General features: G+C 41.7%; 1 protein-coding gene across 1 annotated transcript in view; it reads right to left on the bottom strand.

Moving 5' to 3' along the window:
• dagla (diacylglycerol lipase, alpha) overlaps window positions 1-19,673 on the bottom strand; it is a 46,443-nt gene that overhangs the window by 19,207 nt on the left and 7,563 nt on the right. The window contains exons 2-11 of the mRNA XM_080434517.1: window positions 6,500-6,601; window positions 6,173-6,384; window positions 5,764-5,865; window positions 5,513-5,651; window positions 4,807-4,894; window positions 2,702-2,836; window positions 2,505-2,582; window positions 1,659-1,783; window positions 1,059-1,209; window positions 46-129 (exon numbers count right to left, since the gene is read on the bottom strand). Coding sequence (XP_080290643.1) covers window positions 46-129; window positions 1,059-1,209; window positions 1,659-1,783; window positions 2,505-2,582; window positions 2,702-2,836; window positions 4,807-4,894; window positions 5,513-5,651; window positions 5,764-5,865; window positions 6,173-6,384; window positions 6,500-6,594 — 1,209 coding nt within the window. The 5' untranslated portion in view covers window positions 6,595-6,601. The remainder of the gene's footprint in view (window positions 1-45; window positions 130-1,058; window positions 1,210-1,658; window positions 1,784-2,504; window positions 2,583-2,701; window positions 2,837-4,806; window positions 4,895-5,512; window positions 5,652-5,763; window positions 5,866-6,172; window positions 6,385-6,499; window positions 6,602-19,673) is intronic.

The raw sequence follows: 19,673 nt of genomic DNA, 5'->3' as shown, positions 1-19,673 counted from the left end.
CTGTTTGGTGAATCTTACTATGAGAAGAACACAGCTGCATCTCACCTTAGGTGACAGGGTTCCTCTGATACTGAGAACGACCTTCTTTTTGCCATGGTCAACTGCCACAAAAAACGGTGTCTCGTAAACCTTTAAGAAAGACGCAGACAGGGATAAAGATATGGGGAAGAAGTGAGAGAACGACGCTAGAAACTTATATTCAAGTTTGAGCTGAAACAAGGGATTCAAACACCTCGCATCCAGACTTGACAAAGAAGGACTTTGTCTGTAAACTTTTTTTCTGTTGGGCACAGTCCACATTCAGTAGAACTCTGGCACACTGTATGCTGGGGTTTTATGGATGGAAACTGACTAAGAAACATCTGCTTTACAAATTATAGTCATTGTGTTGCACAAATGTTAGCTGCTATGGAAATTCAAAAATAGAAATAGTACATGTGATTAGGAAACTATTCAGCGACTATTCAACAACAGCTAATTGGATGTTTTGTGGACTGTGCAAACATACACAGTAATGCTAAACGTGAATTGTGAATAAAAGTAGTTCTTATAGGCCTGGACCGCTGGCATAGCGGTCCAGGCACCCAGGCTCTAAAGTAGCCTGACAGTGTGTCTCGGTTTCGAGTCCCGATCCCAACGGTCTTTGCTGCATGTCACTCCCCATCTCTCTCCCCATTTCCTGTCAGACTACTATCCTATCAATAAAGGCATAAAAGCCACAAAAAAATAATAAATAAAAATAAATAAAAGTAGTTCTTATGAATTGATCATGTGGCATCATTATGGGTTTTACATTCTGATGTATAATAAACAGACAATGTAATAAAAGATCATCCACTTGGCGTGGTAGAAGCCATTTAGGGGCTGAAACTCTGGGATGCACCTAATACATAGCAATGACAAAAATAGCTCTTTTGTGTCACAACCAGCATCCGCTCCAATTTAAGGTGAAAATTACTTTTCCTGACATCAGGTCATGGACCGCCCAACACCTTGCTTCCCGCCTTGTTATTCCTGTTAAGCAAGCCTGAAAGACCCGTGACTGCTGGGTTACTTACGGCATCGTGGCAGGAAGTGTAGACAATGTGAACTTGCTTGAGGTCCCTGTCCAGGAAGTGCCTGCGGATGGCCAGGACATTACAACCACAACAGTTGTCCTCCTCTACTGTCACGGTCTGAGACAAGCGAGAACCAGACACCGACGTGCAGCTAGGTGAGGGAAATGGAGAAACATGCCGGAGGTTATTTGAGGAAAGGAGGACACTGGAGATGGAGGTGTAGACTAAAAAAAGGAAGCAGAAGGTCAGTAGGAGGGAATGAGTAGGGCAAAAAGAAACAAGATGACAATTTATGCTCCGTCGTGCACCGAAAATAGCAGACCTACAAGCTCACAACTTGTGAGCTTGTAGGTCGGCTATTCTCAAGTATGAATTTGCCTAAATGCAGTGCCATTGAGCTGGCAATCTGCCTAAGAGTGTTTCATTCTATATAGCCTCTGTCGGTGTGGGTACTGTGTAGAGTGGCATTGTCTCAGTGGATTGCCACTTAGCGGTCAGTTAGAGCTCTAAAGATGGGCAGGTGAATGAATGTGTGTGTGTGTGTGTGTGTGTGTGTGTGTGTGTGTGTGTGTGTGAGTGTGTGTGTGTGTGTGTGCTCACGGGCAGGAACTGGCCAGGCGACATAGCCCACAGGCAGGCTTCCTCATTAGGTACATGGGCCAACCATACGCAGCCAAGGCGAAAAGCATGAAATAACACACATCCTTGTACATGTTCATCTCAGTCTGTGAGAGGAAAAGACACACACAGTACTGAACATGAGAGTTCTGTCAATTAACAACCGATAGAGAAGAGTAACAACACACTCAGACCCACTAATGCAACATCATCTCATCATGAGACGATGAGATAATGCAACACACACACACACACACACACACACACACACACACACACACACACACACACACACACACACACACACACACACACACACACACACACACACACACACACACACACACACACACACACACACACACACACACACACACACACACACACACACACACACACACACACACAGAGCATAATGGCAACATAATGACATAAGCTTTTTACATGTGTTCTTCCACTTACAGAGTGCCAGCTATAAAATCTAAGACTTTGTTCTGTATGAAACGCCACATGAAAGATAACAATGGGTAGATTCAGATTAGGTGTATTCATAAATGTAGAAAGATAACCAGCATGTTGTTCCTTTTAAGTGGGTAAACCAACGTATTTTGTCTTTCAACACCAAACTGCTGATGTGCCTTTCTCCCAATACATCCTCTGTTTTCCTGGTAAGATAATATCTAAGATTCTAAATTAGACTGCTGAGCACTATTTTATAAAGACTACATGCATATTTTAAATAAACCATCTTCCAATATTTTACTGTGTTTAAGAATTCAGAGTATAAGATTCCTTCAGATTTGCAGAAGCTGAGAGACAGATACTCACTGAGGTCTTAAGGTCCAGGTATTTGGTCTTGCGAGTGACAGGCATCCCAGATAAGAAGGCTAAAATATCATTGTTGGCCTGAGGGGGGTAAAAGTTAAAATCATACATTATTCCTGTAACAACACAACACTCCTGTACACACTCACACACGCATGTGAACACTTGCACACATGCACAGAAATGGTTGCAAGTGATACCTGGTCCAGGATGGCAGATCTCTTGGACCTCTGTCTCTGGCGGAGCAGAACCAGACCAGCAATAATGTCACTAGGCACAATGTCCAAGTCTCTGAAGAACTCTGCAAACAGGCTGGCCACCTCCGAATAGGCATCCTAAGAAAGGCAACTTCTGACATTAGGACAAAGCCGCAATAGCTGCTATAGTAGATGATTGGTGACAGAAGCATGTGACATATATATGGTCCTCTTCTTGTTTAATACTTCAGACATCTGGTATTAAAGGTCCTTAGGTCCATACTGGTGGTCTGGCATGTTTAACCCATTGACTATGACTCATTGTATACTTGACATTATCGATTTACCGCCAACCATTTTCCATGGGACCTGACACACCTAGCCGACTGATCGGATCGTTTTGCGTCGCCTCACGTCTCCTTAAAAAGTTGCTGCGGAACACACTGCAAAGACTACAGTTGACGGTCAGCTGATGGCCAACTTCTGCACCTGCGTAAGAGTAAATACAGAAACTCTCCATACCAGCAGGGGGCAGTACTAGAGTCTGTATCGCGGCTAGTACTAGACAAGCTCTAAAGCAGAGATGACACAGGCTGTTTCTCTATACCACAAACTCAGCTGCCCGCTTGCTCACCAGTACCCGTTCCAGAGGCCATATTACACCAGTCCTCCACGACTTTCACTGGCTCCCGCTCAAACAAAAAATCCACTTCAAAATACTACTCACCACCTACAAGGCACTGAACAATCTGGCCCCCCTACCTCCTCAAACGTCATGTCCCCTCCCTCAGGTCTGGTGACCCCAATCTCCTTGAGGTCCTCAGGACCAAGTACCGTACCTGGGGCGATAGAGCTTTTGCTTTAGCTGCCCCAACCCTGTGGAATGCACTCCCGAATACTCTCAAAGAAGCCCCCACCCGCCAAACCTTCAAAAACGCTCTCAAAGCCCACCTCTTCAATATGGCTTTCCCCATCTAACTCCAGACCCCCCAAATAATACCCACATAATATCAGCCAAACCGCAAAAACTATGGCCGATTGTCGGCTGACAATGCCTTGGTGTGTCAGGGCCTATAAAAGATCTGGTGTCTTTAACCCACTATAAAAGTACGACTCATGATATACTTAACAAATATACTTTTTGGGGGAAAGGTATCATTGGATTCCATTCATTTCAGGACTGTATGAAAATCTACTTGCAGAAACCCGCTTGAGATAGGTAATCCAATACAATAAATTTCAATGCACTATTGATTTGAAAAGTGCAGCTGAAAATAGTACCTGGAGAAAAGATTGATTTATGAACAAAATTCACGTCGGTGAATTCTTCATGACGCTGTGAGGTATACTTACTCAGTTATTCAGATAAGTTTGCTGAAAATGGAGACATGCAAAAAATATAAAAATATAAAAAAATAAAGCCACTAACAGAGAAAATGGCTGTGGGTTTATCCAAGGCGCTTTACAATGATTGTGCATTACATTCACCCATTGACACACACATTCATACACCGATGGTAGAGGAAACCATGCAAGGCACCAACCTGCTCATCGGGAGCAATTAGGGGTTCAGTGTCTTGCTCAAGGACACTTCGACACCAACTCTGGGGGAGCCTGGGATCGAACTGGGAACCAAAAGCGGCTGCTCTACCTCCTGAGCCTTTTCTTTTTTTAACCTTTTATTTATTCAGGGGAGGTTCACTGAGCACGAATGCTCTTTTTCACTAAACGCCCCTGCTTCACACGCAGACTCACACGCACATTAAAACCTGTGAATTCCCCAGTACATAGTACAACCACAGCATTACTGTTGGCCACTGATCAGCTCCATTGAACCACTCAAGGGCATTTCAACGGAGTCGAGGGAGGGGTGAGTGTTGGTCATTTACTTCCCCAACCCAGATTTTCTTTACCCGGTGAATCGAGCATGGAACCTTTCGGTCACAAGCATGCTCCTCTAGGCTCTAACCTTTAGGCCACTGCTGCCCCCGAATAAACTCTAATAATAATACTAACTGGAACAGTTAACAGGAAGTGTCATAATTGTCTGTTCTCTAGATTTTCCATTTAACAGAGAGAAAATGAGTATGAGAGAGCATGTGACTCACTGATTGCGTATCCTGGGCTCTGGTGCAACACATGAAGAATTTAAGTCTCCTGCTCCAGCTGCTGGCCTGGCCTTCCTCTAGTCTGTGTCTGAGAGAGAGACAGAGAGCTATGTTAAGATTCAATCTGTGCGATAGTGCAAGTGAGGTGTGACTGGTATGGGTGTTCTGCGCTTCTGTGTTCTGATACTGTCATAGTGAGAGAGAGAGCCAGATAAATATTGAGAGAGAGAGAGCGAGATAAACTACTACTAAATGCTATAAATGTATACAAGCTCCACTATGTAACTTCGTTTGTAGAGACAAGCACAGGGAAGTACAGTTCAATGCAAGGTCTATTAAGAGGATTTTAAACCCAAGAAAGCCTATGGCTTGTTTCCATTGGGGTCCTTTGTACTCAATTCATAGAAACATTTAATGACAGACAAATATAAAATATTGTAAATATTGTTGTAAATTATGCAAATATTGTAATAACTATATAGTCCATTATGTCATCATACAGATAAATGGTGGGATTTGATGCGTATAATGCAACTATTTATTTGTATGGGAAATAATGTGCTTAATATATTGTAGTTGTTAGAAAGTTACATAGGGGAGCTTTAAAAGCAAGTGAAGCCCATTCCAATTGTATGAGGGGGAGTTGAGGGGGAGAGAGAGAAAGATAGACAGAGAGAGAGAGAGTAAGTACGGTACCCGTTAGTACCTGAGTGTGTATGTGGTGAGGTTGCGTTGTCGTCGACGGGTAGCTTTGAGCTTCACAAAGGTCCTTCCCGTGGGATCAAAGGTGCACATGAGGGTGAAGCACACACTGAAGATGACCAGCCAGTTACACGCAACAATCCCTGAGGAGGAGTCAAATAATCAATATTAGTCATCCAAGATATATGAAAATTAATAAATACATAATGTTCACATTCAAGCCTGCAATTTGAAATTCAGAATTCCATTACTCACCCAAAGCCAGGTTTTTGGCAGTGACATCAGAGCATGGCTGGTAATACTGGACAAGCCAGGCAATCCCCACCACAGCATACACTAGCTCAACCAACAGAATGGCTGGAGAGGAACAAAAGGAGGGAGAACAACAATCAATATCAAATCAAACAGTAAAAAGAAAATGCTGGAGTCAATAAGTGGAATCAATGCCTACAGGTAATCCTCACATACCATCTGTGACGGAAAGGTATCTTTGAAATATACCAACGGGGCAGGCCCTTCAAACATAAGGTAATTACACCTTATCTTTGGATACCCACCCTGCAAACATCTGAAGAGAAATTAACCTACTGTACATGTGTATGCCCACTGACTTACCCAGGCATACAGTATATAGAGGACATAATGTGTGTGCCCAGTGCCTTACCCAGGCGTATATAGAGCACATACTGCACAGCTTCCCTGGGCTGTGTGTAAAGGATGCTGCCTCTCATGCTCAGCCACATAATGGCACTCTCACAGATGAGGCAGCTGACCAGTATGCCCAGATAGCCTCTGCCATGATCCACCAGGGTGATGGAACAGGACTGAGTGGAACCATGCGGCAGGCCGAACAGAACCACAGACAGGACCGCCAACCTGAGGACAGATTACACAGAATACCATCAGAGAACATGACATTGACATACATAGAAAAATAAAATAGAAACAAACAAATACAAAAATAAAAAATACAACAGATACATTGGCTCACCAAATGCAGTGCAATATAAAGAGGAAGCAAGCGGGTAGCACCAGGTCATCACTGCCAACTGACCAGCGCCGCCGAAACATCACCATGCCCGGCATCACTGCCCTGTGTGGACAAAGAGTTTTATTGTTTGTTAAATAATTCCGGGAGACATACAATATACTATAAACATATAATAATAATAATAGTGAGAATGTACAAGTGGACACATGAGGGGCAGAGTTAAATTAACACTCAGGATTTTACTGTTTACCTAGATGGGCCAAAAGGACACCCCGAGATGTTGAAACAATTTACAACTTCCTGATCTTTAGTATGTTTTACATTATATTTTTGCTCCAAGCCTACACTGGCCTTATGGAATCGATCCTTTAGGCAAAAAAGCAAGATGGAGGATCGGAGCATCCGGGTGGGGCAGGGGTAAAGTTCCTGCCCAAGACCGTGAGACTGGGGTTTGATTCCTCTGTGGTGCCTCCGGCTTGGCCGGGCTCCTCAACTAACACAATTGTGTTCGTTGTACAACTTATTTTCTTGACCACAAATCTTAAGAATGTTATTTAGATAGCATGTTGTTTGGACAAAATTAAAAAACATTCAATGTTTAGGTTCATTGTTTAACTGGTATGCTAGTTTCTTTGAGGCACTACAGCACTCTCTCTGCACTCTAGTTGTGTGACTAATACTGACTATTACCCCTGTTGTTTGTTGACAGTATGCAAGTCGATTTGGATAAGAGTGCCTGCTAAGTGCCTAAATTGTAAATTGTACTGAACGAAAATTGGAAGAGTACAAGGAGGTGGAGGGGGATGAGATTAAATTAGTTAATTGCACGACATTACGAATGATAATACAAGGAATTATATTTGGTGGCTCCAAGCTGGTTTTATGAAAGGGCTTCTTCCTCTACACTGTCTCCATTCTCTTTGTTTAAAATGGCATCCTGTGCCCGGTCACGATGCCCTTAGGCTTAAGTTGAACTCTGTAAAAGAGAGCAGGCAGTAGGAGGGGCCAATACAGGCTTCATGGTTATGTTACTGATGTATATTTTGACAGGCACATCTTCATCACATAAGACACCCACAGATGAGGCAATTGCATTAGTGTTGAAAACATGTCTTCCCACTAGGGCTGAGCGATATGGCCGTCAAATGCAATATCACTGAGCCTATTTCAAACTTTTGCCACGATGATTAATGAACGATTCAAAAAAGAATATCCTAAATTAAAATTGCCCAATGGGTGCATGGTTGACGTCACAAACATAATATCTGGACTTGCTAGGCGCACCGTTTCAGGACAATAGTCACACCAGGGGCCACATGTGCCACAGGTGCACCAATGCTCCAATCCGCACCAAACTTGGCACAAACACTGTTCAGGGGGCCCGGACGGCTGGCGTAGCGGTCCAGGCACCTAGGCTGCTAACGGCGCGTTGCGGGTTCGACTCCCGATCCCGATGACCTTTGCTGTGTGTCACTCCCCATCTCTCTCTCCCCATTTCCTGTCAGTCTACTCTGTATTCTATCAAATAAAGGCAGAAAAAGACCCAAAAAAAGGGGTCTGGTATGAGAATAGACACACCAAGAAAAACCTAAATTAAAAACATAAGGGGCACTACAGCAGTTAGCGCAGTGCTTAACGCCACAAATGGCCTTAACTGGGTGACATTTGTTCTGATCATTTTGTTCTAGGACTAGATTTGAAGGCCTGAAAATCTAGTATAGTGAATATAGCAGATCGGCTATTTTCACTATTTTTGCATTCCACCATTGAACAACAAAGTATAATACATTGTCAACGATTATTCAGAGACTAGTTGATTTATAAAAAATCTATTTGATTTTTTTTCACAATTTGATTTGATTAACACTACATTAAGTCAGTTATTGGTTCTAAATATCGGTTTCTATATTTTCGGTTAATTGCCCAGCCCTACTTGCCACTGAATAAAGTGGTCTGAAAAGACCTTTTAATGTGACAGTGTGCCAAAATCTAAGTATAGAGGGGAAGTATGCCTAGAAATAAATAAAGTAGGTCAGCATTAAAAGGGTGGGTACAATACTTTAAGGCTATTCTATTGTACCACAGCTCTTCAACACACATGTCTAAAGTGTTAATTTCCCCCCTTTTAATCATGAGCATTTTGCCGCATCCACCTTGCTTCACCCTTCAGCACTACAGTCACTGTAAAAGTCACATCACACACTGCATTTGTCAACTGCATTTAATTAACACGCTTTACAAACTATTCCCATTTGAGATAGAGGAAATGTGGAAACGTTTGTCCTGATGAAGGTCTAAGGCATTGGTTCTCAAAGTGGGGTCCGGGGACCCCCAGGGTCCTATTTGGGGTACCAGGGGGTCCCCAGCATAAGTAGTTAATATAGCATTGTAATCATTTTAACAACTTTAACCTTTTATACGTTGGCTATTCATGTGAGCTTGTATTATTTTTCAAAAATCTTGAACATTTTGAAGACAAATCTTTGCTTTTGGGGGTCCCTGGCACAACACGTTTTCAGATGGGGGTCCGCGGCCAAATATTTATCAATTTGTGGGTCCTTGACGTGAAAAAGTTTGAGAACCACTGGTCTAAGGACCGAAACGTTGTTTGTTAAAATAAGTCCTGGACGGTGTCTTTCATTATTTGCATTTGGCCCCTCTTTTTGTCCTATGCACCTCCTATGTTAACCTCTTTGGTCACATCGGCACTTTTTTCAAACTTGATCAATTGTCACAAATAATTGCGAATAACGATTGAATTGTGTTTTTGGCATTGAACATCGGAACATATAAATCAAAATTACATTTCCATTTGGCTGGGTCATGTCGTTATAGGCAAAACTCTTCCACACATTTCAAAAGCTTTCAAATATAGTGAAAATAGTAGATCTATGAGTTCACAACGCATCGTGATGAGTGAGCTTGTAGATCTGTTAAAATGTCACAATTTTTGCATCAAAGTAAACAGGGCTGAAGTGGTAAATCGATTTGTTAATATATATATTTTTTAAATATATATATATTTTTAAACATGCTTTGTATTCTATCAATTGAAAAAGATAGATAATCGCTAGTTGCAGCTCTAATGACAAGTGATCCTAAACAAGTAACAACAATGCCAGACACATAGAAGCTGTCTGTATTCGACCACCCTACTATTGCACACATCAAACAAACCAAGGACAAAGGACCCAAGGAAGTGCAGTGTTGAGTGTGAAGTCGATCGGATGAGTGGTTCTCCAGAACCGGCCCGCTTTGAAGAGCCACTCGCTCCAAAGGGCAGCCATGCCCTGAACGTGCATTCGTCATGTGAAAATGTCCGTCAACAGCCAAATTAGCACATAGAACGGTACTCTAAAGTTTACAGTATCTACTTTATGTAAGATAAGGCCATGAGGAAAGGTTCACTACCACACAACTTCTTATAAAACTTTGAGTCACATTAAAGAGGACAGTGGGAGGAAAAGCAGGCAAAAAGGGGTGATGGGGGGGGGGGGGGGGCTTGAAAACAACCCCCCATCTCATTTAGGCCAAATCAATCAGGCTAATGAAGTGTAGCAGATTTCACAGATGCAGGAGAGTCTGGACTGGACCACTAGGGACAGTGTTATCAGTGCCCCCCTCTAGGCCTACTGTTACAATATGACTACAGGGACTTCACATGTGGAAATTACATTCCAACTTTAATTGGGAACAATTAGAAATTATCAACCCAATCTGCAAACTAGCATGGAGCTCCCTGCCCTTGGAGCGATATTCCACTTTGGTAGAACTAAAAATGTTCTACTACATTGACATGAATGACAAAAATAAACTTCTCTGGGTACCTACAGTACACTACAGTATAGTCGTTACAACTACCTTTGAAAACACCTGTATCTATCCCGATCCACCTCACCTGGTCGAACTGGATTGCTAATGCCCATCCATGAATATGCGCGCGCGCACACACACACACACACACACACACACACACACACACACACACACACACACACACACACACACACACACACACACACACACACACACACACACACACACACACACACACACACACACACACACACACACACACACACACACACACACACACACACACACACACACACACACACACACACACACACACACACAGGAGGACATTACTTTCTTTTGAAAGACCCTTTTAAAATTTAGAATCAGCTTACCTGTTGTAGAATTTAAGTACTTTGCTGGGTGTTTTAATTGTGGTGTATATTTATGTAATCTAATCTATCACAAATGAGCCGATATAATAAATATTAATATTCAACATGGCTACATGCCAAACCTTTATTTTCCCTGGGGGAAGAGTGCAATAAAAGGACAGAGAGGTAAGCTTGCTGATTGGTCAGTGCAAGCTCATCAATTTACGCCTGAGACACCGGAGTTTATGCATTGTTCAAAGGAACTACAAGACACAGAGCAGAAAACCACAACCTTTGACGATTGACAGAATGGCTGCGTAATGTTTTCAGAAAACTCCCTACTGTTCCTCTCCATAATTCTAGTGCAACTACTATTTTGTTTGCCGGGGCAGTTTCTAGTTGACAGTTAATTAAGTTAATTGTCCAAATCCTATTTTCTAGTTTATTTTGAGAATAAATAACGCTATGGGTATATGAGCAAACTATGACCCAGCATTTGTCGTAGCCCATGTTGAACGATGGTGGTGACTACAGGTCCCATGTACAGTAAGTACTAGTAGTTGATTGCTATGATAACAGTTTATAGTGATAATTTGGTACAGATATACTGTATAGTATACAGTATGTATTACTGTGTATAATGTATATGTATGTACACATACTTGCACATCACATTTATCAAATTCAGGCTATTAGGGTTGCGACCACAGCCAGATCTGTGTCCAAGTCCAGTCAGCCAGTCAGTCATAATAATTGACCTCTGACAACATTCAGTTGGCCATCATCAACCCTGCAACCCTCTCAATAGCACTGTCCTCCTCAAGGGCATTCCATCCATCACCCCGGGAAAACAGCTTATTAGTAGTACTGTTCATCTATTACTGAGGAGGACATTAGCAGATGCACTTAGGCACAGCAGAGGTTTAATTTGCAGATGCCCTCCCTTTGGAATGCACTCCCTGACTCCTCCAACCACATCAAAGTCGCCCCCTCCCTATACTTGCATCAATGTTGAAAGAAAATTCTCTGTATGTTTGTCTAAAAAGAAGAAAAATAAAGTACAAATCATATTTTATTTTTTTTTAAAGTCGCCCCCTTCCTCTCTTCCTTCCTTACAAACCCTCAAAACCCACCTCTTCAATACGGCTTTCTCCAGCTAAGCTCTCAACTCCTTGTTTTACTGTTTTTACTCTTAGACAAAATGTATTTTATTGTTTTGTTTATTTTCCCTAATAAAGTTTAATTAATTTTTGTCTTAACCCCAGCATGTAAGGTGACTCTGAGCACTTAGAAAAGTGCTATATAAATCTGAGATATTATTATTGATTAATATGTAGAGTACTCAACAGAGAACCCTTTGGTTGTTTTAGGAATTTAACTTAAGAGTGTCTGGGGGTTTTATAAATATTTAAATAATGAAAAGTATCAACAAGAGCATGCAACTAAATAATAACTACGGTACATTAGATTCATTGGAACACAGGTTCTTTTTTCCATTTCCAGAAAGGTTTTGGTCCTTGGACATACAAGGTTTCCACCCAACAGGGACGATATAGACCATATTCACACGGCGGCCATGTTTCTATGAAGTCAATGAAAGTAGCCACCCCGGGTGGCGGCACTTTCAATGTTAAATTCCAATATGGCCGCCGTGTGAATATGGTCTATGGGGTTTAATGGTTTTGTGTTTTGATGATATAGTAGTGCATCAATAGTTTCACAATCATTTCACAGCTTAACTAACAACAACCCTTGCTTTGCTGGTTTTGTAGTAGTACAACTACTACTCCTCTTCTGGTGACAGTCAACCATTGTCACAGAAAGGCTTTTGGGCTCAACAGAGCTACAGTTAGCTCAAGTGTTATCATGTTTAGCTATAACCAACAACCCAGAAAAGCAAGCTACAGAAACAATAAAAAAATAATCTTTGGAGGGCTGAGGGTGTTTGTGTGTGTGGGTTGTGGGGGGGTGGGGTGTAAAAAGTGTTGAATGTATACTGTTTATCAACGGCAAAGGATAAAAATATTTTTATCACAAAAAAACAATAGATTATCCTTTGTTATGTGCAATACTAATGTACTAATAGCTCCTGAGCGACAACAAATCTTGACATCATGATCAAAGAGAATTAAACCATGAGTAATATGTTCAGGGAAGCATGCTGAATAAATTCTTATGCAGCTGGTACTGTAAAACAGATGATTAATACAGAGATAATGAAATGTCCAGCAATCAGTTCAGGGCACATTAATAACGTACACAAATATCCAAGGACATCTAAAACGTATCTTCAAACAACCTTAACATATTGAGCTCAAGCTCAAATGCATCAAGCTGCTTCAAAGCACAAACCAGATATCAGAGCTTCTTTATTAACCTCGATATTAAACTTGCCACGTAGGATAGACTACTAGGCCAATGTGTTTTCTCCCCGTTTTATCCTCTTTATGAGTCATAAACTACACTCACACTACCCACACAGCCTGCAGTTCTATCTGTGAATCTGACATGTGTTTTATGGAATGCCTGTGACAAGTCACTGCATGTGAGAAAACGCTTTTGTGCTCGACACAGTGTGCTGCTGTGTGGCAGGACCGTACCCATGTGATGTAACAACAACAATGATGCAACAATGACAGGGCTTCCATTCTGCCATCATTGGCCTAGTCTTTGGACAGACCCACTGAACTGCATCAGGCCAGGGCACGCGAGACACCATCTGACACGAGTCATTTAATGATGATGAAATATAGCTAAGCAAATTATGCTGCTCTGTCCCCTACAGCGGTGCTGCTGAGATATCATTCCTGCAGCAGGTCTCCTGCAGCAACAGCATATCAAGTCAAACTGTGATGATCTCAATTCTGCTAAACAGCTGTCAGCAGGATGGAGTATGTTAGCCTTCTCTCATCTTATTATCTTATCTTATCTTATCTCGTATTCTGCCATATCGGTTACACTTTATTGTTACCGGTACCGGTAAATCATGAATTTAAACAGTATGTTTAGATTTTCTATATTTGTGTGTAGTTTTTTTTGTTGCACTGTTGTTTTGTCCAGATGTTTTAGTGCTGAATGTTTAATGGAGCACAATGGACACTAGACTTTGTCTTTTTGTGTCATCCATTTGGAGTGTTTTTAACCCGTTGTACTGCCTGCACTAAAGTATTCAGTCAATGAAAATGTACACGTGTACACCTTTTAACCATTCATTAGTTGTTTGTTAGCGTGACAATTTGGCTAGTTGTTTGTTCATTCTGTAAGTTATTATTAAGAACTGTTACACCTGAATTACATCAGGTGTTATCCTCTGCTCAGAATGGAGTTCGAAAGGAACTAGTTACACAAGAATAGTTGCTACAGCAATTTCAATCATACACAGAGCAAGACTCTTCAGTGCTGTCACGTTGTCACCCAGACAGTGCATCGTTCTTATTTAACTTTCTCTACATGTCATTCAACAGTTACGACCACTCAAGAGGGTCAAACAAATAGTCTAAGCCTACTGCATCTGCCTTAGGCAAATACAGCAGATAATAAAAACCGGTTTGAAGACACACATTGAATGTCACTAGCCTCACTGCAGCAAAGTAAAAATGCAATATATGCAATATTGTGACCGGCTCAGTGACCTCGTGGTTAGAGTGTCCGCCCTGAAACTTGGAGGTCAGGGTTCAATCCCAGGTTGGATTGGGGATAAGTACCTGCAACATACTAGCATCATGTTCAGCGGGTTACCAAGGCTATGTATGTTTATTGTAATTGGTAATGAGCAGACTGTTACAATTGCTTAATGTTATTCATGACAGTGAGCTTTGCCAACATAAATTCTAAGGGAAGCAAACATTTTATTGAGGGAAGTTGAATTTACATGTAAGTGTGCTTTACAGTGTAAATTGCTTTATGGTCAGAAAGGCAAGGCCTAAAGTGCCTACCTTTGTTTAGCATTCACACACGAGCCGTGAAGAGTGAATGTAGAAAGGCAGAAGAAAATGGAAAGCAAATAAATTACATCCAATTTTTTTCTTTTTTATATTTTAGAATTGACAATAATCCCCACCCCCTTTCTCCTAATTTAGTCGTTATGCCAATTCCCGAATTCCCCTCACACTTGTGTGTAGTCTTGTCTCTGCTTTGATTGATTGAATACTTTATTACACGATTAACAGTACAGGTACAGTCAAAGGTTATGCTAAAAGGATAACACAAAAATCCCCAGGGACTCGTTTCCATTGTGGTCCATCGTACTCAATTCATGAGTATGACATCAGTCTACTAATGGTTCACCTGCCACAGTGAGGAGCTTAAATGGGAGGCTGTAGCGCAGCTGGGGGAACACCCTACTCCTCACAGTTCATCACCCACCACTGACAGGCGCCCAGCCAGTCTGTAGGAGTCGCTGGTATAGCGACAAAGGTTGCCCTCCTGTCCAGCAAACAGGGCCAATTGTGTTTGTATGGATGCCGGTCAAGCTGGAGGCACAGAGGAGGATTCTGCAGTGGTGAAGAGGAACTTTACCCCACGCCACCTGAGCTTATGGAATCTTATGATTTTTTTTGTATCAGAAAGGCTGCAAACATGTGTGCCATATTTCCAGAAATTGCGATAATTCAAATTACATCATATTCATTCCATCAAATCGTAATAAAAAATCAAATCCTAAACAGCTAATCGACATCTGATACAGTACCATCGAGAAAGAAAATATTGTTTTCACTCAGTCAAACTCCCATTTGAATTACAACATTTTTTGATGGACACTCAATTTCAGAGACTGCTCTCCCCTTCCTACTGCCAGCCAAAGAGACTTCTAAGTCCTGAATCTCCTTGATCTAAGATTTACAGTCAATAACCTTAGTGTAACCAGTCGACACAGTCAATCACAACATTCTGCTAAATCGCCTGGAAAATCGTATAGGACTATAATTGGCCACAAGATTTAAACAACCAACCGTTCCCGAGCCATGTGGCCCATATAGGGCAGGAGCCTATCTCCTGTTTCTGTAGGGTGAGGCGGCTTGATGTGAACTACATACATGCTGGACTTAAAACACTGTATTTAAATCCTACCTTGACAACAAAACTTTCTCTTTTATGTTTTACTTGAGCACAACTCAAACATGTTGTTCCACAAGGGCCAATTCTGGGCCCTCCTTCCATGTACATCCTGTCGCTTGTTGACATATCATTTCGTCACCTTGCTAAACTAATGGCCTAAGTCATTTTTTGAGGAAAATGATATTTTTGCCTAAGTCAGCTCGTCATGACACTGGCCACCTCTGGTAAAATCGGCCATCTCCTAATTGAAAACGATCATGCTGTTCACTCCCCTTTTAGTATAATGGCCTAACTCCCTAGTGTGACTTAGGCCAAAATAGGCCTTTTTTATGCCTAAGTCACATGGTTTTGTGACTTAGGCCATTACATTTTTTTTGTTTGTTGCCTAAGTCAGATGTAATCCTATTTAAATCTCTTATGTTACATAACTGACAGACAGTGTTATTTCTATTTAAATAGTCATAATTAGTTATAAACATTTTGGGTGAAATGATTAAGAAATATCATATAGTTTTGTATCAGTTTTTTATTTTTCCTGAAAAACTTTTAAAAAATGACATAGGCCATTAGTTTAGCAAGGCGACGTTTTGCAGCCCTAGTATTTAACTATTGAGGTTGCTGTATGGTTCAGAATTTATAAATACATAGATTGTGTGTCATTCTGCATAACAGAATGGATATAATGCCACCCTGTCATAAAATGCTGAAAGTTCCTTCTGCTCAGTAAAAGATGGCTTTCAAGTTGGTTTCCCAAAGGAGATTCAAAATAATACTGGAAATATTTATGAAAAGAAAACATAAGCCTATGGTTAGAAATCTGGGTGTGGTTTTTGATAAGGACCTCTGTTTTGGCAATTAGGTAAAAAGAGTAAATCAGTCTGGCTTTCCTGACAAAGATTATCTAAAAAGGTCCAAACTCACCAGGAGTGATTATTTTGCATTAATTTAAACTGCTATTTGTGTTAGGAGTACATGTGTGATTATAACGAGGCGATGAAACGACATACAGTATGTTTTTCAAAGCGTGGTTGGTTTTTCAGCGTGAAAAAAATCATCAAACTGTATGAATGAGGCATCACCAAAATACAAGTTTGATGTGAAATATTTTTTCTATCGTTGATTCGGGGCGCTCCTGGTGTGTACCGACCTTCAGGTATTGCTTATCTTTTACCACACAGAACTCCACCTTCTAGTATTAGTACAAAATGCAGCAGAAGGGCTTTTGACAACAATCTGAGGACAGGATAACTGCCACTGTATCTGCAGTATACTGGATGCCTGTTAGTTTTAGAACTGATTTTCAGATAAAAAAATTCTGGTTGCACCTGCATTTGCATTCTTGCATTATAGACCCAATGCCAGATTCATTATGCAGCCTAAATGGATGACTGGCAGTATTTTCCAGCTGCACCTGTCATTAAATATCTTTGCATGCATTAGATGCTTTGGAATATTCACTAGTATGATTATGCACAAAGAGAAAAAGTAATTTCCTGCAAAAGGGAACAATGCATGACCAGACTTTCCATTTCACCACTTGGAGGAAATGACTCAACAAGTACCGACCTTAAACCATATAGTACAAATCAATTCCTCCTGCCTCCTTAAATCGTTCATGCCTGTGGGCAAGTCAGAATTTTAACATCTCACTAGTACCGTACATATAACTCAATCCACAGTTCAGTCAGCCTACACGCCATGCATTCTAAATCATGCCCTAGAGATCATTATGTTTTATAGACAATCAGGAATCAGCCCTGATGACATTTCTGCAGTCATAAATCAGAACGTGTACTATAAGGCTTGGTGTCTTTGTGTCTGAGCGTCAGTGTTACTGTACATTGAATGTAGGACTAACACGGGTCAGGACAGACAACTGTCGTTCGGCTATATCGGCTCTTGTAAATTAACAACAAAGGCGCCAACATTGACTAAAGAGACTTGTAACATATTGCTGTCCTAGGGCACATGGTTGTGAAATGTTAAATGTACAGTACTGTCAAGGGAGAAAGGGACAGCGCCAACATATTGCCTAGTAAAATGGCAAGGAGGGCTGAGGAGTACGGACTCCTAGCGTGTCACCTTGGCATGCGGTAAGGTATTGTGAGGGATTCTAGGCATATTGTGTATTGATATTTTGTTCAGTCAGTGATGTGCTAAGCCAGGCTGGCAGTGGTGTGGTTGCAGTATGGACCCGTCTCGCTCTCCATCTCCTCTTCTCTCGGTCATGCATTACCCCCAGCTTCAGCCTTATCCTCTCTCCGCCTGGGTCATAGTTACTCTCAGCTCAGATCAGATTGTGCCTCTCTTCCTCCTTTCTACTGCCTACCCTCTCTCTCTCCATCCATAGTACTATCTATCTATTCTACACTGAAATCTCTCCCGCTTCTTTTGCCTTCTTTCTGTACGTATTCTCGTCTCCTCCCTTGCTCTACCCACACGCTCATTCAGTATTCATATTTTCGGGCAACACTTATGAGCATGAAACGAGCAGTATGCTACTGCACCATTTCAGGACTGAGGCAACCTATACTGTATGTTCTCTTCCATCCTCCGCTCTCCTCTCCTCCTCTCTCTTCTTATCTAGCTAATCCAGATCCTGGTTTTGGCTCCGAGTTGCTCTTCCATTTTTAGACTGAAAGCCATGTGCCACTCACTCCCACTCTCCCTCTGCCTCTTTCTCCAGCTTTTCCTCCCATTGCCACCCACTCAAATCCCTTTTACCTCTTCCCACACTCCATTCTCTTTCCTGTCAGTTGGAGTGATAATATAAGCAGAGCACTGCAGCACTGTAGCGATCTAGCGAATGTTTAATGTTCAGCAAAGTTGTCATAATGTGCTCTTCCAATCTTTCGGTAGCAGTCTAATCCAATTCATATGTCTGTGGAACTATTCACATTTTATACAATATTTAATCATTTATTCCCAAAACCAAGTTACAGCTGATATCAATTTGTTTTGGTGTGCTCAGAGATAACAACCAAATATTGAATCCTCATAACGGGTACTGATGAAGCATAATATGATACATGAACCATGTGACCTGTAGTGTTTCGGACCCCTCATTGACTCTTTCTACTCAATTGTTCTGATCTACACCAGGCCTGGAGGTGGAGATTCGTTTTTCACCACTGTGTGTGTGTGTATGTGTGTGTGTGAGTGCGCAGTGCACAGCTAATCACAGAAACCAGCATTAAACTTTTCGTGCACACTGCTAGTAGGCCAAGGAAGACGCTCCACACCAAATGTTTCAAATTGGCCTCGTGGTGGTGCTATACCAGGCCACTTTATGTTTTGGTCTATAACTCTTGCACTGTAGGTCGGACAATCAAAATTCCCCTTTCCCTGGATTCCTTGGATGACTAGATTTTCTACGGCCCGGATCGCTGGCGTAGCGGTCCGGGCACGGGCACCTAGGCTCCAAAATAGCCTGCCAGCGCTTCGCGGGTTCGAGTTCCGCTCCCGACGACCTTTGCTGCATGTCACTCCCCATCTCTCTCTCTCCATTTACTGTCAACCTACTATCAATGAAGGCATAAAAAAGCCAAAAACATTATCTTTAAGAAAGAAAAACTAGATTTTCTACTATTTTGCAAGTCGATGCAAGTTGTTCATAGAGATTCGGTGCATCCTCGCCACGGAAAGATATTCATGGTTTTTCGGTTCTCAGAAAAAGTTGGTTTGACCAAATTCCCATCCCTGGGTCATCTGGGACACACACTCCAAGTTTGAAGTCATTCGGTCGGATGGTGCCCAAGCCTGACATACATACATACATATATACATACACACACACAGAGGTTTATGCAATTTTTAGATAGATGTTCCTCCCTGGCCTGGCGGATGCAACCTGCTACTTACATAGCCCTGGCTAGACAACCCAGCCTGGTGGAGATAAGCGCTCTAAAAGTTTACTTGAACATTGACTACGGATGTAACGATGCATC

The sequence above is a fragment of the Gymnoscopelus braueri genome, assembly GCF_963280865.1.
Source record: "Gymnoscopelus braueri genome assembly, chromosome: 1".
NCBI lineage: Eukaryota > Metazoa > Chordata > Actinopteri > Myctophiformes > Myctophidae > Gymnoscopelus > Gymnoscopelus braueri.
Note: the sequence above shows the minus strand (reverse complement) of the source record. Positions and strands in the feature narration are given on the sequence as shown.